The 20,383-nt window shown below is 42.9% G+C and overlaps 1 protein-coding gene across 1 annotated transcript in view; it reads left to right on the top strand.

Annotated features, from left to right (window-relative positions):
• The window catches only part of GLUD1 (glutamate dehydrogenase 1), a 37,071-nt gene extending 23,294 nt beyond the window's left edge, over window positions 1–13,777 (top strand). The window contains exons 6-13 of the mRNA XM_059397967.1: window positions 2,807–2,986; window positions 3,703–3,840; window positions 4,050–4,187; window positions 4,793–4,873; window positions 5,709–5,832; window positions 6,882–6,973; window positions 11,426–11,488; window positions 12,359–13,777. Of these exons, the coding sequence (XP_059253950.1) occupies window positions 2,807–2,986; window positions 3,703–3,840; window positions 4,050–4,187; window positions 4,793–4,873; window positions 5,709–5,832; window positions 6,882–6,973; window positions 11,426–11,488; window positions 12,359–12,478 (936 nt within the window). The 3' untranslated portion in view covers window positions 12,479–13,777. The remainder of the gene's footprint in view (window positions 1–2,806; window positions 2,987–3,702; window positions 3,841–4,049; window positions 4,188–4,792; window positions 4,874–5,708; window positions 5,833–6,881; window positions 6,974–11,425; window positions 11,489–12,358) is intronic.
• The last annotated feature ends 6,606 nt before the right edge of the window (window positions 13,778–20,383 follow it).

Raw genomic sequence — 20,383 nt, 5'->3', positions numbered from 1 at the left:
TCCCCGGGGAAGTAAGGGGGCTGCAGCAGACAGTGCAGAACTCACACACTGCTCTGAGGTCCTGATGTGGTGCAGTCTTGTGGTTGGGGGCGTGAGCTGGATTTGGAACTGGCTCCCTCACACGCCAGCTCTGTGACCTGTGGTAGGTACCTTGAGCTCACTGTGCCTCTGTCTTGTAAGATGACAGTAGTAATAGCTAATGAGGATTAATTAAATAGTAATATAATGCACTTAGAATAGTACCCCCTCCTTAGTAAAATACACAAAACAATAAATATTATATCAGGTATATAATAAATACTATATCAGGTAAACTGCATAAATTCCCTGAAATAAAACAAGAGCATTATGAGACGCTTCAGAGAATTTTGGTTTTAACTGCCGTTTCCCACAATGCTGCTTTTTCCATGTCACCTTTTGATACTAAATGAGCTCTGGATAGTCTCTGGTTTCCTTTAAGCAAGACAGTAGACTTGGTCTACTTGGTGTGAAGTAGTAAGCAGTGTATTCATTATTCATAGCTTATCCCCAGTGGTGACCACAAAAGAAAGTTGTGAGGCACTGCCAGCTAAACCTTGGAAAAGACTTCTTTTTTCTTAAAATGATAGGAAATCCAAAATCAGGGCCTAAGGTAAGGAGCCACTGTCTGTCTTACTTAATTTCCAGATATAAAGCTAAACACGCCTCAACTTTGGTCTAATCCTGCCCAGAAGTGCAGGTCCTGGAGGGAGGTTGTGCTGTCGCCAGGCTGCGGGGACAATGAGGTGTGCTGGGAGCTGGGTGGCTGGCCCTGGGCCGACCTCACTGGGGCTTGCCCGAGGCTCCAGCATTTGCATTTGCACTATGTAAAAGCATTTGGCACTAGGTTCCTAATTCTGTGTTCATGGTGTTAATTATTCATGAAGGGAACTGTGGGAAAACTATTAATTTCTGTAAATTACTTTACTGGACTGCTTTCTTTGATTTTTTTAGCTCTTCTTTTTGTTGGCAATTCAGAGTCAATATGGTTCTAACTTATCTCTGTAAAAATAGCTTAAAAAATACAGATAAAGACCAGGTTGCTTCTTATCTCACCCAGTTACCTCTGTTTGGGGGTAGGGACTATAGGGTGAGGTGAAGCATTCCATCCTGCTTTCCGTGGGTAGCAGTTTGCGCCCGCAAGTTTATTAAATAGTCCGTACTTTATCCACGAATTTAAAACGCTTCCTTTTTTATGTTGATTTCCTGTATATAATAGGACCGTGTAGTTTTCCCGTCCCAGTGATCAAGTCTGGGTTCTACACTGTTCTGGTTCCTACAGAACTGTTCTGGTGGATACACCTTGGAAGGAAAGCTCTCCGAAAGCTCTCCCCAGCCTTTTGTTTCTTCCTAATGATAGTTGTTTCTGAATAAGAATGCTCTTTCAGTTCAGAGCAAGGGAGGGCGGGTGGTGAAGACTCACTCTCCCTTCCTCCCAGAGGGCCTCCACCCACCTGTAAGCCGCAGCCTCTCTGGCCCCCGTGCACCTTTTTGTTTTTCCTAATTCAAATGATACACTAAATACACAAAAACTTGAATTCCAAGAAGTAGAATCTTTGAGTTAGTGGGTATTTTTATTTGGTAGGCATTCCAGAATGCCCTACAAATCCCTTAGTTATTTTATCTTTTTTTTTTTTTAATTTCTTGACTACTTTTGTTAATCCACTTGTAGGTAAAACTGAATATTAACTTTTAAAGTGGCATTTTATTGAATTTCTGAATTAGTTTGGTGGAAGAGTATCTTTACAACATTGAGTCTTCCCATCTAACCCGGACTACCATAATGCCGCCTCCTGTTTAGGCTCTTTCTATTTTGGTGACATGGTAGTTTTTGTTTATTTGTTTGTTTAAGATTTTATTTATTTATTTGAGAGAGAGAGAGTGAGAGAGAATGTGAGCGAGAAGGTCAGAGGGAGAAGCAGACTCCCCATGGAGCTGGGAGCCCGATGCGGGACTCGATCCTGGGACTCCAGCCAGGATCATGACCTGAGCTGAAGGCCGTCCAACCAACAACTGAGCCACCCAGGCGCTCCATGATGTGGTAGTTTTAAGAGACATGTAAGATGTATATCCAACTTAATAGGGCTTAAATACTTTTGAAGGAATAATAGTTTTAAGCAGAACTATCTCTGCTTTTGTGATACTGTTATTTGTACAATAATGTTAAGTTCCTAAAAACTTTGTTTCTCCCACTGGAAAATATGGTCTTTTTTTTTTTTTTTTTTTAGATTTTATTTATTTATTTGAGAAAGAGAGAGATCTCAAGTAGGCAGAGAGAGGTGGGGGAGGCAGGCTCCCTGCTGAGCAGAAAGCCCAATGTGGGGCTCCGTCCTAGGACCCTGAGATCATGACCTGAACTGAAGGTAGAGGCTTAACCCACAAGCCACCCAGGTGCCCCTAGTCTATTTATTTATTTATTTGTGTGTTTGTTTGTTTGTTTGTTTGTTTTAAGATTTTTGTCTATTTATTTGAAAGAGAGAGAGAGAACACAACCTGGGGGAGGGACATAGGCAGAGGGAGAAACAGACTCCTCACTGAGCAGGGAACGTGATGGGGGGATTGATCCCAGGACCCTGAGATCATGACCTGAGTCAAAGGCAGCCGCTTAACTGACTGAGTTAAGGAGCCCCATGAAAATACGGTCTGTTTTATTCTATATTTTTTAGGAACAGAAATCTGAAAAAATGCGACTTACCCCTATTGGTGGAATTGTACTCGTAAGCACACATATGGTCCTCATGAGTAAATTAGTTAAACAAAAATGTGAAGTTCTGACTTTTTCTTGCAGGATATTAATGCCCATGCCTGTGTTACCGGTAAGCCTATCAGTCAGGGCGGGATCCACGGGCGGATCTCTGCTACTGGCCGAGGAGTCTTCCATGGGATTGAAAATTTCATCAACGAAGCTTCTTACATGAGTATTTTAGGAATGACACCAGGGTTTGGAGATAAAACATTTGTTGTTCAGGTAAAAATGTCTGTTCTCTTAAAGAATAACTGATAGGCATAAAGTAAGTTTTTCAGTGTTTTTAGATTTGCAGTTTTTAAAAGGTCATTCTATTGAATCTCTTAAGTGTTAGAGTAGATGTTTCCAGAGTAATATGCACTTGATGATTCATGTGATTAGAACCACGTTTAGTGTCTTACAGATACATATGAAACTATCACCAACTTCTTTTGGTCAATATTTAAATTGAAATTGTTTTCAGAAGGGGAAAGGCTTGCACAATGATCCAGATTTTAATTTTCAGGAAAAATTTGCTTGGTATTTGGTTATTTTACTGAGTGCAATCTAACTTAAGTTGAATGCTACTTTAGAATAGAATTTGTATTCCTCCCAGTTAGTGACTTTAGTATTTTTACAACCATAAGACGTCTGTCTGGTCATCAGGGACTGAGAACTTGGGGTGTGACTGACACTACGGCCATTTCTTTACAAGCCAACAAGGCTGTACCCACCTGAACTTCTTCAGGACTCACTCTCACAGATAACAGAGCATGGGGCTCCACATTCTTAAAGAGAAACTGATTGCTGAAGAGAAGCCATCTAGTACATTTGTTTCTTGTGGCAAAAGGGTTTCAAGAATGACTCTAAACAAAGAGAATGTGTCTTGGTCAAAATACGATTCTTACCATCTGTATTAAAACCTTGGTTTTTGTGTCATGTGTAATTGTTCTTTATAGGGATTTGGTAATGTGGGCCTACACTCTATGAGATACTTACATCGTTTTGGTGCTAAATGTGTGGGTGTTGGTGAGTCTGACGGGAGCATATGGAATCCAGATGGTATTGACCCAAAGGAACTGGAAGACTTCAAATTGGTATGTTAATCTAACATCTGAACAGTCTGGCTACCCTGAGTATTGTAAAGTTGAAATAAGCCCTATTAAAATCTATTTCCATTATTTACTTTTTAAAATGTAACCCAAAGAGCTCTCAGTTAGGTGTGTCTTCATATCATCGGCGTTAATCATAAGCACTGAAACCATGGTGCACACGCCATTAATTCTGACTCCTCAACCAATTGCAGCAACATGGATCAATCCTGGGCTTCCCCAAGGCAAAGCCCTACGAAGGGAGCATCTTGGAAGCCGACTGTGACATCCTGATCCCTGCTGCCAGTGAGAAGCAGCTGACCAAGTCCAATGCACCCCGAGTCAAAGCCAAGGTGAGAGCTTGGTGGAACTGGAACCTTACAGTGTGGAATGAACCTGAGGCTCACAGAAAAGCTCTTAACTGGCTTTCCTCCTTTTTTTTTTAACTGCTTTATTGGGCTATATATAATTCACATACCATACAATTCACCCAAGTAAAATTTAATGGCTTTGTATATACACAGAGCTGTGCAGCTGTCCATCACCATGGACATGGGTTTCCTCTTAAACCAAAGTTCCAAAAAGCAGTTAAGGAAATAGGTGAAAAATAGTTTTATATACTTTATATACTTTATTTATAGAACAAAATAACTTTTTTTTTTTAATGATTTTATTTAACTATTTGAGAGAGCATGAGAGGAGAGAAGTCAGCGGGAGAAGCAGACTCCCTGCCAAGCAGGGAGTCCGATGTGGGACTCGATCCCAGGACTCCAGGATCATGACCCAAGCCGAAGGCAGTCGCCCAGCCACTGAGCCACCCAGGCGCCCCAAGAACAAAATAACTCTTATTAATTAAATTTAAACTGGAGTTCTGCCCCCACACACACCCCCCTTGCAGACCTGGTGAAGGGAGTCGATAATGTTGCTGGCATTTCTGTATGTCCTGACTCTCTCGCAGATTATTGCTGAGGGTGCCAATGGGCCGACAACTCCAGAGGCTGATAAGATCTTCCTGGAGAGGAACATTATGGTGATTCCCGTAAGTCATCCATTTTTGCCGGGTTTTATATGCACTTGGAATCCTAACTCTCTTCTGCGATGAACTGGGGAGGGAAAAGGGTCATCCTTAATTTCCCAAACTATACTGAATTTTTTATCTTTATTTCGCTTTAAAGAAAATAAAGTAGAAGCCTGGTTGGTTAGTGTAGTAAAAAAGACCTGTCAGTTTCCACTTTGACCTGAACATTTTCTTCCAACTTCAGGCTCTTTCTTGTATGTATTAGCCTGCTTAAGAATCCAGTTATATAAAAAAACGTATATTGTGCTAGAAATATGAATTCTAACTTGAACTCTAAGCTTTTCTATAATTTCTAACCTTGTGCATTTCAAATGTCCCTTGCTGCTTTACTCAGAAAGCACATAGAAAGAATATGTGCTTAGGTTATCAGTGTGTGAGCTTGGGGTCTATACCGGAAGATTATTTGCAAGAGGAAGTGAATGTGGATTGGTGATGCATTTAAACTTTTGTCAAAAGCACTTAAGAAATTCAGGTTAGCTGAAATAAGACTGCCCTTAGATAGTAGGAAAAGGAATGCTGATCTTTCTGGTGAGGCACCCTTTGGGCAATCCAGTGGTTGGTGGAGAACATGCTCTAACCAAAGCTAATCAAATGCTTGTTTGATAAACTTCTAGTGAATTAGAAAGGATGTTTGTTAAATTTAAGTGTGAAATTCCTGATATAATCTAAGGTATATTTGGGAAGTTTAAGGCTTAATTTGCTTAATACTAAAATGGAGTCCTGATGTCCACTGAAAACATTTTGAAGCCATCATCTGCTCATTTCTTTGGTGTCTTCCCTGTATTTCTCTGTATAGGATCTCTACTTGAATGCTGGAGGAGTGACAGTGTCTTACTTTGAGTGGCTGAAGAATCTAAATCATGTCAGCTATGGCCGTTTGACCTTCAAATATGAAAGGGATTCTAACTACCACTTGCTGAGTGAGTTCTCATGCCATTCCTTGTTCAGAAATCATCCTTGGGGCCTGCTAAAAGGCTGAAAAAAGCTTATACTTAAAAAGGACTAATTTCCTTTTTGTAATCCCAGAGAACTTAATCTCAGAATAGGAAATTATATTATTGTCTCATGAGTCTTAGGACCAAAAATACATGATTTCTTTATGGGTAGTCAACTTAACTAACTCTCTCAAATAAATTTCTGTCCAGATGTTTATTCTATGCTATAATGTTCCCCTAACATAATCTACAAGTTAGTAAGTAGAAAGAGTTTCCTTTTAATAAACCAGGAACTCCTGTTGATACTCACTCATTTTGACCTCTGGTTGCTCTTAGTTAAGGCCTTTCTAGTGTCAAGAATTTTGGAGTCTTCTGATGAGAATGCAGTTTTTCTTTGACTAGAGTAGGCTCCAGAGTTAACGGTCTCATTTCATCCAGCTGAAGTAAGACCAAGACCTCCGACTGAGCTTCACTCAGCCTACTCTGAGAATCTAGGTGAAGTGTTCCATCCATTTCCGTTTCTTTTTCCCTCAGCGTTTTCTTTTTAACAGAGCCAAGGAAAAACCCTGGTAATGGGTGTTATGGAAACAGAGCACTGACCTAAATTCACATTCATAGGAATCTGGCAGAGTTCTAAGTGATTAACCCATTTATGGCATTAGTGTTGAAGTCTTTTTTTTTTTTTTTTTTAAGATTTTATTTATTTATTGGGGAGAAAGAGTGGGGAACAAATAGAGGGATAGAGGGAGGGCAGAGGGAGAGGGAGATGCAGGCTCCCTGCTGAGCAGGGAACCCAGTGTGGGCTCTTTCCTAAGATCCTGGGATCATGACCTGATCCAAAGGCAGATGCTTAACGAACTGAGCCACACAGGATCCCCCAAGGCTTCTAAACTCTAGTAGTTTCTGGGTTGTGAATATAGTTTGAAACTACTTCTGGTTCTTCTTCTTCTTCTTCTTCTTCTTCTTCTTCTTCTTCTTCTTTTTTTTCTTTTTCTACTAGCAGTATTTTAACTTCACCTCTTGGCTTTCTGCAGTGTCTGTTCAAGAGAGCTTGGAAAGAAAATTTGGAAAGCATGGTGGAACTATTCCCATTGTACCTACAGCCGAGTTCCAAGACAGGATATCGGTGAGTGTGCTGTGACAGGTCCACACTCTCCACACACAGTCCGCTCTTCTGTAGACCCAGGCAGAGGGATCGGGGTGAGGGTGGTCGGCAGCATGGCAGTAATGACAATCTGTGTGTGCTTTGTACAGTCCTCTCTCCTCACATGCTAAACACGGAGTAAGAATTGCAGTTTTGTTTTGTTTTGTTTTAAAGATTTTTTATTTATTTACTTGACAGAGATCACAAGTAGGCAGAGAGGCAGGCAGAGAAGGAGGAGAGGGGAAGCAGGCTCCCTGCCGAACAGAGAGCCTGATGCGGGGCTCGATCCTAGGACCCTGGGATCATGACCTGAGCCACAGGCAGAGGCTTTAACCCACTGAGCCACCCAGGCGCCCAAGAATTATAGTTTAAAATAAATATTAACGGCTCTTCTGGTCTTGAAAAACTTAAAAAAGCTTTACACAAAACAAACTAAATAAAAGTAAACATGAAATTGAGCTATACGAAGAATTGAAATTGCTATGTGGACATGAACAAGCGTGAAAGGAAGCAGGTAGAAAAGGTAGATCTGAGTGTATTAGCTGTTGACGGGACAGAGTAAGAGCGCACACACGTCACAAAGAACATCGTCCCTGGTAAAGGGCAGAGACATGAAAAACAAAGTCAAAGGAAAAAAGAAATGCTCATTCTCGCTGTTAAATACAAATTAAAATAAGTTTTCTTTAATGTATTAAACTAGCAAAAACCATCCATGGATCCTACATTCTTACATTCACTGTGTCTGTGGGGAAAGAGTGTACTTTTTTTTTTTTTTTTTTAAGATTTTATTTATTTATTTATTTGAGAGAGAGAGAGAGATCACAAGTAGGCACAGAGGGAGGGGGAAGAGAGACAGAGGGAAGCAGGCTCCCGGCTGAGCAGACAGCCCAATATGCGGCTCGATCCCAGGACCGCAGGATCATGACCTGAGCCGAAGGCAGAAGCTTTAACCCACTGAGCTACCCAGTGTACCTTTATTTTGATGATGAGGCAGATTGGTGCAGCTCTCCGGAAAAGCTCAAGACCTATGACAGTTTTCCTGCCCATAATATCCCCTCTGGGAATTTACCTGGTTGATCCTGAGAAAATCATTCTAAAGGAGAGGAATGATGCCACATGTGGTGATGTCTGTGGAACAGTGTTTGCAGTCAGGTTTTTAAATTAGGTTTGATTTAACCGTCTACATGCACATGGCTGGGAAATGGCCAAGTTATAAAATATGTCTTTATATGAAATATTTAGTCATAGAAAGTAATGCAAGGTGAGATTACAACATGGAAGGAAAGTTAGGGTTTTCTTTTGAAGAATAGAAGGTGCTTTGCCACTCTGGGTATTAACCATTGCCCTAAATGAGACTTCACCTTTCCCAGAGCTGTGTCTGAGTTCTGGTCCCTCTACCTGCAGTGCCCTGACCCGCTCCCTGCCTGAGTACCCCAGCCCTGAAGATCCCCCTGCATGCGGGAATTGCACACGTCCTTCATCACACGTGTCCCTGCACTGCCAGGACTTGTTAACTGCCCTTAGATGGGCTTCCTGCCCCTCCCTGTGGCCGCCTGTGTCCTAGTACTGAAACCTCGAAAGGGACTACGGGAGGAGGACAGCCAGTTAGGAAGACCGCCATGATGACTTGCTTTTTATCCTTTTAAATTTTATTTTATTTTATTTTTAAGATTGACTTACTTATTTGACAGAGAAATCACAAGTAGGCAGAGAGAGAGGGGGAAGCAGACTCCCTGCTGAGCAGAGAACCTGAGCCGGGGCTTGATCCCAGGACCCTGAGATCATGACCTGAACTGAAGGCAGAAGCTTCACTGAGCCACCCAGGCACCCCATTATCCTTTTTTAAATAATCTTTGCCCAGTGTGTTGGGCTTAGAATTTCCAAATGCTTTCAGTGCTTCAGATGTTGAACTGAATTGCTATTTCTCATCTCTTACTGACTTATTATAGTTATCTCTTACTGACTTATTATTATTATTATAGGAGTCTTGTGGTATTAGTTTAAAAAACGGTTTTTATTCCAGCCCCTTCCCTCCCACTCCCCCCTCCCCAGCCAAGCTCGGGCCCTGCCAGGACTTTCATCATTGACCATCATTGACCATCACCCCACCCACTCCCACCTCCACTCAGTCCTCTTGTTGTCTGACTTAAAAACTCCACACTGCATCATTAAGTCATGCCTTCATCTTGTTTTGCCTCAGCATACCCCCTTGCTAACACCTGAACCCTGATGAAACCCGAGTCTGCTCCCTCCACACCTGTCCCCTGTGGGCTGGAGGCCCTGCCCACTGCTTCATCCTGACCCGAACCTCAAGTCTACAGCTGGCGCTGCCTGGCAGTTGTCCTGCCTCTCCCTGTTCCACCTTCTCATTCTCTTCTCCCCTGCATTCCAGCACGTAACCCAGGATCTGTCCACAGAGGAGACTTCCGGCGCTTGGCGCCTGCACCTTGTCGCCTCTCTTCTGGTTCCAGAGTGACTCTGGGTACCTCCATCTAAGCCCAGTGGCCTGTTTTCACCCACCAAAAATGCGCTGCCTTCCCTTCTCTTCCGCATCGGCAGTCATTCCTGACAGTGTGCTTAATGCAGTCAATTTTTTTTTTTTAAAAATTCAATCTCAGTCCCAGTTCCTCTTCCAAACTTGGTTCTTGCCGTTTTTATTTCGCTCATACCAGACATCCTTGAGAGTTGTGTGTACTGCCCCCGTGCGCTGACGCTCACCACTCCTCCAAAACTGTTCTTGACCAGATGACCTGTGGCATCAGGCACTGCCACACCCGTGGTCGATTTTCTGTCCCTCTCTTCCTTCGCTCATCAGCAGCTGTTGTCTAGGTGATCATTCCCCCTGAAATAGTTTCTCCTCTTGGCTTCCGAGCCCCTGCACCCTCACTGGCGTCTTCCTGCTTCCCCATCCGCTCCTGCGCGTTTGCCCTCTGCCGTCCTCATTGCCTCTCCCTGCTCTTCGTGGTGGCAGGCCTCAGGCCCTGGAGCACTTCAGTGTCTGAATTCAGAATTTTAGTGATCTCCCTCAGTTCTGGTTTTAAGTCCACAAATAGGCGGACTCCCTCCACCAGAATATCAACGCCGCGAGAACAGAGAATTTTCATTATTTTGTTTTCTGCTCTGCCCCCAGTGCCTAGAAGAGTGCCTGGTACGTAGTAGCTGCTCCATGAATGTTTCACGAGGGAATGAGTGAGTGAGAAAGAGCAGTAATCCCACTTGGGAAGGAGAGTTGTTTTTTCCTTCTTCCTAAGTTGATAGGACGGAACAAAGTTTGACCCAGATGTTTCTCAGTTGATGCAGATTTTACAGATACACACCTTCTGAAGGGACAAGAATGCTGACGAGACGAAGGTCAGCATAGACCCCTGTGGTTGGCCACCCAGTTTTTAAGTTTTCATCTGGCATAGCCAGATCGGTATTTGACAGCTGGATAGGACATATTAGAAAGGGGGCGATCATTAATTGTCCTAAAATTGTAGAAAGCATCTAGAAACTAGATAGAGGAGTCTTTTGAAACAAATCGACTTAAGGAAGTAGTTGGCATGGGAAGATGAGCTGACTTGGTGATCGAAGGCCCTGGGTTACCCCCAGCTCTAAAAATGGCTGTTTGTAACCATGGCCAACTTCTCTGGTCGTTGGCGCACTCTTCAGTGGAATGAGGGGATAATGAGGAGCTGCTGAGCTCTGTTCAGCTTTCCACATTGGTAGCACTGCTGAGTACGTAGCCAGGATCCTTCCACAGAGCTGCTGTTGGAGGCGGCCAGACTCCTCTCTGGGCCCCTTACAGTGTCCCTGTTAGCTGCAGAACAGAGGTGAGCCATGAAGTAGACGGTGTAACGTGCTGCTGTGGTCCGTCTGCTCTCAGAGGGGTGACTCGTGCTGGACTTGCTACTCGCCCCATGTCTTCCTGCTGCAAGCTCTTCTGTGTGCATTGTTCTACCATCTTACTTCATGAGTTACTTGCTTGTCAAATATAATGAAAACCAAAGCTGTGATTAAAACACAACTATTTAAGGGTGTTTGGGTGGCTCAGTGGTTTAAGCCTCTGCCTTCGGCTCAGGTCATGATCCCAGCGTCCTGGGATCGAGTCCCGCATCGAGCTCCCTGCTTGTCGGGGAGAATGCTTCTCCCTCTCCCTCTACCCCACTGCCTGCACTCTTTCTCATGCTTTCTCTCTGAAATAAATAAACAAAATCTTTAAAAAACAAAAACAAAACAAACAAACAAAAAAACCCACACACAACTATTTAAATAGCTATTTAGATACCTTACAGAAAATTTTTTTAAAAGATACACATAGGAATTAAATAGGTCTTTACCAAAAGACTACACAGTTCTCTCTGGCTGTATATTGATTGAAGAATCCTCTGTGTGGTTATGAATGAAGCGTGTCTGTGTGTGGTGGTGTTAAACTGCTCTTCTTTTTCTGCCCAGGGCGCCTCCGAGAAGGACATCGTGCACTCTGGCTTGGCATACACCATGGAGCGCTCTGCCAGGGTACGTGTGCAGGTGCTCTCGGCGAGTCTGCTCCTGCACGGAGCCCCGCTCGGCCGTGGCCTCCGGGCGGCCGGACTGTGCGGTCTGGTCACATGTTCTTCAGGAACGTGTAGCAGAGGGCTGACTTTTTCAGGCTCACCTGATGGGGCAGTGTTTCCACTGTCTACAGTAGGTTCACCAGGCTCTGGGAAATCGGTAACAGCAGGTTAGGTGGGAGTGATGTGTGGTGTCTGTAACACCACTCTGTTGGGTCGGCAGGGAACCACCTCACGAGGGAATTGGCTGTAAGAAAAAGGATTTTTGACCATTTGGTCCTTATTTCAGTACCTTAAACACAATTTGAGTCCAGTTTTCCTGATTTCTTCTTGAGTTTAGATTCTTTCCACCTGGCTTTAAGTTGAAATCGCATAAGCAGACATTAAAGGTGGTGCTTGCTGTTAATGTTTTTTTTAATGTGATATCATGGACATGCCATAAATTCACCCTTTTAAAGTACACAGTCTTCAACTTTATCTTCCCAAGACTACGTAGCCATCCCCGCTCAGGCCAGAATGTTTTCAGCACCACCCCATTCTTAGTTCTGTAGAATCATCACCAAGTGTGACAGTGAGCTCAGTCCAGCTAACAGGATGTCTGACGGGACAGAGAGACGGTTCATATTTGAGAGCAACTGCTCAGTGCCACCTAATTGGTAACATGTATTAGTCTGTGGAGAGTTCGTCCTTCCCAGTGGGGTTCAGTGGCCAGAGTCCCGCATGGACATGGGGGTGGGTTCACCTCCCGGGGCCCATTTGCTCCTTCTGTGTTCATGGCCATGGCCCAGCTGCTGGGGTCAGGGTTGTCCTCACTGTGTTTTTTCTGGCCTTCCAGCAAATCATGCGCACGGCCATGAAGTACAATCTGGGTTTGGATCTGAGAACGGCTGCCTACGTCAACGCCATTGAGAAAGTCTTCAAGGTGTACAATGAAGCTGGTGTGACCTTCACATAGACAGAGTGTGGCTGACCTCTTCACTGCCCTCTTCCCCTCTTCATCTGCAGACCCTTCACAAGTTTACATATAACCACAGAAATCTCTCTCTCTGTCTCTCTCTCTCTCGACTTACTAGATAAATGGACATCATTCTCAACAAGTCAGTTGAAATCAGCCCCTTCGAGAAAAAAGAAATTAAGGTTAGGGGATCATATGTAAGCTGATGAATATGGAAGTAGGAATTCCCTAGGCCAGAGAGCCATATAGGTATTTGGCTGTTAAATGAAGGTCTCTCCCGTCTGTCTGTGCTGCTGTGCTCTGCGGCTACTGCCAGTACGGTCAGAGCTGGGGCCAGGAACACACCTGTTAGCCAAGAGCAGCCAGTTGCTTGCTGCTTCAGCTCTGGACGAGTCTGGCACATCCTGGAACTTGGCCGCCTCTGAGCCACGGGTGTGGGGCATTTTCAGAAGGTGGCATGGTCCTCAAGTGAGTTACTGGTATTTTACATCAGCAAAATAACTCAGTTTTACAGATTGCGACAAAAATAAAAGCTGTTTCTCTTTATGCATTTTATTCTCTTAGAATAAAATAAGTACATGCTGCTGTAATAAAACTGCCTTTAATCACTTACCAAGCCTAACCTTGACTCAAGCAGTGAATGCCTATAAACGTAATAAATGAAAAAAAAAGCTAGTATTTTTATAATATAAAACAGTATCATTTATAGCTTATCAATCATGTATTGTCCAGCAAAAAATGAAAAGTCTGATGGAGAATTAAGTTATCTTCATACCTGCAAATGGTGGAGGCTATTTTTGTTAAGACTGTCAGAATTTACTAACTGCAATTATGACACATAGTCCAAAGAGTGCAGTAACCTCCTTATCATGTTAATTAATTGTTCTCTTTTGAAGATCTACTGTGTTGTCTAATTGAACAATAATTCAAGTACAGTGTCCCAGAAAAAAAACACTTGGGCTCCCACTTTGGAGTCTAGCTGGCGGCTCCGAGCCCTGCCAATGAGCCCGACTCGGCCTGACTTGGTGTCCTCTTTGAGAGGACTGGATTCTGTGCATAACGTCATTACCACTAGGCTGGAAACCACCTTGGGTTGAGTGTTTTGTTTGGGAGTTATTTCGCCAGGGCCTTTTGAACAGTAGTGTCCCAATGGAGTACTAGATATTATTTATGTAAGAATGAGCTTTTTTTTTTTTTTTAAACACAATATCCTTTCAGAAATTTCTAACTACTTTGTAACTGCATGACTTAACCTGGTGATAAAAGCAGTTATTAAAAGTCTACCTTTTCCAAAGCTTATGCTTCCTGTGTTTCTGTGTTTTCATATTTAAGAGTAACTTCCTGTATATAATTAAACTAAGTTGGGTTTCTGAAATTTTTGGAACCACCTGTATAACATTTCTTTCCACTATATATTATGAGCCGCCCAGATTTAATTCTCGAATTCTTTTGTGTTTCATTCTGTTAAGCGGTATCAATGGCTATTCTTGGGGAGGAGGTTCTGGTACTCAAAGCTGATATACCCAGGTAATTTTTAGTGCCTTTTTTAATGAAGGAACTTTTCAGTGATCAGGGATTTGTTTCTAATAATTGAGCTTATAACAGCTTATAACACCTTAAGGCAGAATACTAACCATGGTTGGCAGAATTAGATCCTAGACCTGACTCCACCAGTCACTCACTTAGCTGCCAAATCTGGAGCTCAGCTTCCAGCTGGACTGTCTGTTTTGTTGTCCCAGTTCTGTCTAGAACACCTGCGGTTCTGAGCATCAAGTCAGGCAGTAGGTAAAGAAGCCCCCTGACACCAGGCACACAGGCACCCCTTCCCAGGCTGCTCTGTCTACTTGCAGTCCTACCAGGTGTGAAAAGGGGATGGTAAGTCTTCATGGTGGCCTTTGTCTTAACAACATTGGGACTATTAGTACGTGGTTTTTTGTTTGTTTATTTTTATTCAAGAGAGAGCGAGCACAGAGGGAGAGTGAGGAGAATCAGACTCCCCACTGAGTGGAGAGCCCAATGTGGGGTTCAGTCGCAGGATCCTGGGATCATGACCCAAGCCAAAGACAGACACTCAACTAACTGAGCCACCCAGGTGCCCCTTTGTAGTGGTTATTTAAAGATTAGGTAGATGTTGATGTTGGTTGCAGACACTAATGTTAGGAAACCTGAATCATGCTTGCTAGCTGTATAGAGTGCTGGTGTCAACTTTGGTTTCCAGGGGTTTGAGTTTGAAAATCCTGGTAAGTTAGTCTTTCAGCTTCACTGAAATTTTCTAGTTTATTTACTACTCATAATTTTTTAAAATTACATATAATGCTCTAAAATTAATAGCTTCTGAAATAGCCACAGGTGGCTCAGGTGACATGCGAAGAATACTTCGCACTTGCCGGGTGAAGCCCTACACGAAAATGTGTTCTAATTATCCAACAGGAAGAGTTCAGGGAAGTGAGACGGAAAAGCTTGGTTTTCCGTTTGGGAGGCAATTTTTTCTTTATTTTCTTTCCTTAACGGTGCTTCTGGTAACTCAAATTACTAGGATTGGTGATAGACCTTTTTATACAAAAACCTTAGCTTATTAACTTAGTAGCTTTAAGTAAATTCATTATTCCCTAAACCTCCCTGGTAGACTTCTTGGCCATGCTATATGTTCAGACAGTCCAGCCATGGCAGAGGAAGAGAGCTGCATCTATGGGCCTTGGACAGAGACCCCTGTGAAAGCCTTTTTTGCTTTGTAATATGAGTGTTGGGATTTTTTTCCACAAATTACTTTTATTGGCTCCTTTGTATTGATGTTCAAAGCTTACACAGTGGTTTAGGCAGTTTCTTAATCTCCATGCTGTTGATAATTGGGGCTGGGTAGTTCCTTGTTTGGGGGACTACCCTGTGCTTTGTAGGATGTTTAACAACATCCCTGGCCTCCATTAGATGCCAGTGGCACCTCAGATACGACAATCAGAAACGCATTCACGTTGCCAAATGAACACAGATGCTCAACTGACTGAGCCACCCAGGCATCCCGAGAACTTCTGAGTGTGATAAAAACATGTACAAAGACTCACACTTCCCAACATAACTGATGAAAAACAAAGTGGTATGTACATGCAGTGGGATATTATTCAGCCATTAAAAGGAGAGGAGTGGTGATAACACACCACAACTTAGATGAACCTTGAAAACATGCTAAGGAAGTCAGACGCAGAAAGTCAACATACTATATGATCCTTCTATACTCTGTACCCAGAATAGGCATTCACAGATATAGAAAGCAGATTCATGGTTACCAGGAGCTGGGAGAGTGAGGAATGGCTGCTTAGGAGTATGGGGTGTTTTTCTGAGACAGCTTTTTGGGTTTTTTGTTTTGTTTTTTATTTATTTGACAGAGATCACAAGTAGGCAAGGAAGCAGGCAGAGAGAGAGGGGAGGAAGCAGGCTCCCTGCTGAGCAGAGAGCCTGATGTGGGGCTTGATCCCAGGACCCTGGATCTTGACCTGAGCCTAAGGCAGAGGCTTTAACCCACCGAGCCACCCAGGCACCCCTCTGAGACAGTTTTTGTGCTTGGTTGGTTGGTTTAAGAGTTAGCTATCAGTGCACACACACAATTTGGGGGAGGGGAAGAGGGAGAGGTGAAAGAATCCCAAGCAGACTTGCCACTGAGCACAGAGCTGATCACGGGGCTCAGTCCAACAATCGCAAGATCACAACCCAAGCCAAAACCAAGAGTCAGATGCTCAACCGACTGAGCCACACAGGCGCCCCAAGGTGATAACAAAGTTTTAAAACTTAAGTGATGGTTTGCAACATTGTGAATATATAAATGCAACTGCATGATACACTTGAAAATGGTTAATTGTATATTATGTAAATTTCACCTCAATTAAAAATAAATGAATTAAAACCCACTAACTTAGAGTTGAACCCCCAGAAACATCCAGGGAGTCTTGTTGCAAGGTGGCCAAAGTTTCTGATGAAACCTGCTCACAGCAAGTATCCTGTGAGTGGAGTGAAGATGGGTGCTGCCCAGAGCGCACCTTGCACTGGGAAGTCTCCCCTGCAGAGGGCTAGCATAGACGACAGCAATCAGGGAGTTGCAGGAGCCTGGTGGTATTTGGATCTCGACAGCCCCACAGCAGGTCATGATGCTGGTGGGACAGATCAAGGCCTAGGGCCACCAGGTCTCCCCTGGTGACAACAGAGTCAGTGGCATGAGCCGTGGTCCTATGGGTTAAGTAGACTGCCTGCATGGGGTGAAAATGCTGTGGTTGCTTAATAATTAGAACTCCTGGCTGACTGTCTCTCTCAACACTTTGAGTAGGTGATCCTCCTGCCTCTGGCTTCTGCGGTTTCTGATGAGAAGTTACCTCTTAATCTCATTGAACCTTCCTTTTATGTGATGCCTTCTTTTTCTGTTTCAGGATTCTTTGTCTTAATTCAAACAGTTTGATTAGGATATACCTGGTACGCATCTAATTGGGTCTTCCTACTTGGAGTTCGTTGAGCTTGGATTTTCATCAAATTTGTTTTCAATCAGTATTTACTCAAATACTTTTCCTGCCTCTTTCTCTCCTCTCTGACTGGTACCCCCATGGTGCACAGTGATGCATGTGTCTCTGATCCTCTTTATTTTTCTTCATTTGTTTGGCTTTCTTTTCCTCAGGTTCGATCATCTCATCTGACATATCTTCAAATTCACAGATTCTTTCATGAGCCTGTTCACATCTGATTGTTTTATTTCAGTTGTACTTTGAATTCTAGAATAACTATTTCATGCCTTTCTATAATTTCTGTCCATGTGTACTCTCTATTTGGTATTGATCATATACTTTAATTCTGTAGATGTGGTTTCCTTTAGCTCTTTGAACATGTTTAGAATAATTGATTTTAATTCTTTGGGGAAAAAAATAAAATCTCTGATTAGTCCAATATTTGGGCTTACTTAGGCACAGTTTCCTCCCCCACCCCTTAAATGAGTCACAGTGTCTTTCCTTGCATAATATTCTTTTTCTGAAAACTACACATAGTGAATAATGTGGCAACTCTGAAATCAGATTCCACACCCCTCCTCCCAGATACCTTGTTTTTTGTTCCTAAGTGTTTGTGTAGTGGCTTTTCTGAAATAATTCTACAGTCTCTTTTCTTTGTTGTGTTTTGCCATTGAAGTTTCTCTTCAGGTAGCTTAATCGTTAGCTGATGACTGGACAGAGATTTATCCAGAATCAGTAGGTCTCCCATCGTTGCCAAGGAACTCTGTGCAGGTTGGGCCTTACCTTCAAAACTCAGCTGGGCAGATTATATTTCTGCTTTGGTTTTCACTTCCTCCTCACACAGAGCCTCAAGGTTGTTTAGAGGTGAGAGCTTCGAGCCTTTTCCAGTCTTTAATGAGCGCATGCACAGCCCTACACATGTGCATGGCCTTCTAGATTCCCGGAAATGTACTGGAATTTTTGAAGTCCCTATGAACATTTCATTCCCCAGTTTTTCCTTTAAAGCTCTTTGCTTTGTTTAGCCTATTGATTTCCCAAACTGTTATCCAGTGAGGCCACCAGCTTAAAAAAATTGCCTCTAGGGAGGCCTGGGTGGCTCAGTGGGTTGGGTGTCTGCTTTGAGCTCAGGTCATGATCCTAGCATCCTGGGATCAAGTCTTGCATTGGGCTCTCTGCTCAGCATGGAGCCTGCTACTCCCTCTGCCTACTGCTCCCCCTGCTTGTGCACTCATGCCCCCCCCCCTCTCTCTCCCTGACAAATAAATGAAATCTTTTTTTTTAATTGCCTCTAATTGTTTTATGACAAACAACCCCAGGGGAAAAGCTATTTACATTGGGGGAGCTCCTAGTAGAGAAAAATAAAGGCAGCCTTGCAATGAGGTCTTACTGGAACCACCAGTCAAGTGAAATAAGCACAGTTTTCTGGAAATGGAGCTTCTTAAGCTCTTTCCAGTAACCGCTAGGCTGTTGGTTTTCATGGAACTGGAGAAGGTGGGGGTTGGGGGGGGGGGTGGGAGACAGAATAGGGTAAGTTAAAAACATCACAGAGCTTGCCATGCTTAAGAAGACTTTGTTTATTTGTTTTTAATTTGTTTTACATAAGTGCTCCCTGGATTGCTGTAAGCCTTTGGTTAAGAATTCTGGAAAAAAAAAAATTTTATTCTGATCATATTTTTGCCAGTTTTCTCATTACTTTTATGGACGAGGAAATTTTTGGAAGTCCCTGCTCTGCCTATTGCTTGGACATCACCACCTATTGCTTTTTCTAACACATTTAGAGCTTGTCTGAGGCTGATGTCATACCACTCATTGCATAACAGACAGTAAAGAGAAAGTGGAAGAAGTTCTTATTCTAGAACAGCACACTGCTAGGTGAACTTAAGGAACCATGGGCAGTGCTTCTCCAGCTCTCCGTGGCAAAGGACTAATTTTATTTTGTTTGCTAATCTAATACATCGGGGTATGTGGTCCTCCTTCATGTGACTAGTTCACATACAACTTGCCATGCAAGTTCAACAACCCAGAGCTGGTCTCTACCCTATTCAACAAGCATCATCTGCTGGTCACGCAGCAGATGGAGGTCCTGGCAATATCAGATTTTTGTAAAAGTTTCTAAATGCTCTGTTCTCACTTACCTTGTTACCAAGTAGTAATAACAAGGTTTGAAAGCCAATAAACATTGAGTAGCACTTAACCAGCAAATGATCTTGAATAAGCTAATATGTGCCCTCAACAACATTTAAAAATCTGTCTGTGTTGGTTTGCTCTTAAATTCAAGCATCATGGAACTGTGTTATGGAGAAAATGAAGATATCTTAAGATGCCTGGGTGGCTCAGTCTGTTGAGTGTCTGCCTTCGGCTCAGGTCATAATCCCAGGGTCCAGGGATCGAGTCCCATATTGGATCGCTTGCTAAGTGAGGAGTCTGCTTCTCCCCCCCCGCCTGCTCTATCTGCCGCTGCCTTTGCTTGTGCTCTCTCTGTCTCTGACAAATAAGTATTATAAGTATCTCATATTCCCATGGATACAGAGAGGAACAGTATTAATATGTCTGCTAGATACATGCTACCAGTTTTTTCCTCTTCTTCCACAAGTTTGAGTTTGCTTTACTTAAATGAACTCCTACAAACGTATTTTCCATAATTTGTAATTTATGTGGACATAATCCCATACAGTGTATTACATGTTCCTCATTTTTCTGGACATTCCACATATATACATGGAATATATATATAATTGTTGCATATATATATACATACATATATATATATATATGCACCAACAGGAACTGGTTAACAACTGTTGCATATATATGTACATATGTACATATATATGTACCAGTTACATATATATGTAACCAGTTCCAACAGGAACTATATGTATACATATATACATATGTATAAATATATATGCAACAGTTGTTAACCAGTTCCTGTTGGTGGCCCTCTAGACAAGGTCCCATTTTTTTCAAGTTGGGATATGGCTTACAATACATGAGAAGTAAGAGGTGTCAAATCTAAATTAGGCATCAACCCTACTAAGCAGAGCAAAATTTGCCTGACTTCTGCCTGGCATGCTAGGGTGTTTCCACCTCCTGCTATTACAGACATGCCATGATGCACCTGTGTGTCCGCCCTCTAGGCATCTGTGTGTACCTGTGTACACCAGAAGCATCAAGTCTTGGCAAGAGAAATTGTTGTCCAGTTTATTCTGCTGCCCACAATGCTCTCACTTTTTTTGAGCTAGGATTTAGACTGTGGGAATTCAAAAGTCTTCAGGAACCAAACCAAGAAGTAGAGTCCAGATCTAGCTGGACAGTGGCAAGTGTTCCAAGCCAGGACACTGGATATTCCTGGGCTGTTCAAGATTTGTGAAGCCACTTTAAAAAAGCCAGACATGTGGTGACCAACTGACATGCTCCTTAA

Source organism: Mustela nigripes, chromosome 4 (genome assembly GCF_022355385.1).
Source record: "Mustela nigripes isolate SB6536 chromosome 4, MUSNIG.SB6536, whole genome shotgun sequence".
NCBI classification, from domain to species: Eukaryota; Metazoa; Chordata; class Mammalia; order Carnivora; family Mustelidae; genus Mustela; species Mustela nigripes.
The sequence above is the reverse complement of the archived record's forward strand: the minus strand, read 5'-3'. Positions and strand labels throughout refer to the sequence as shown.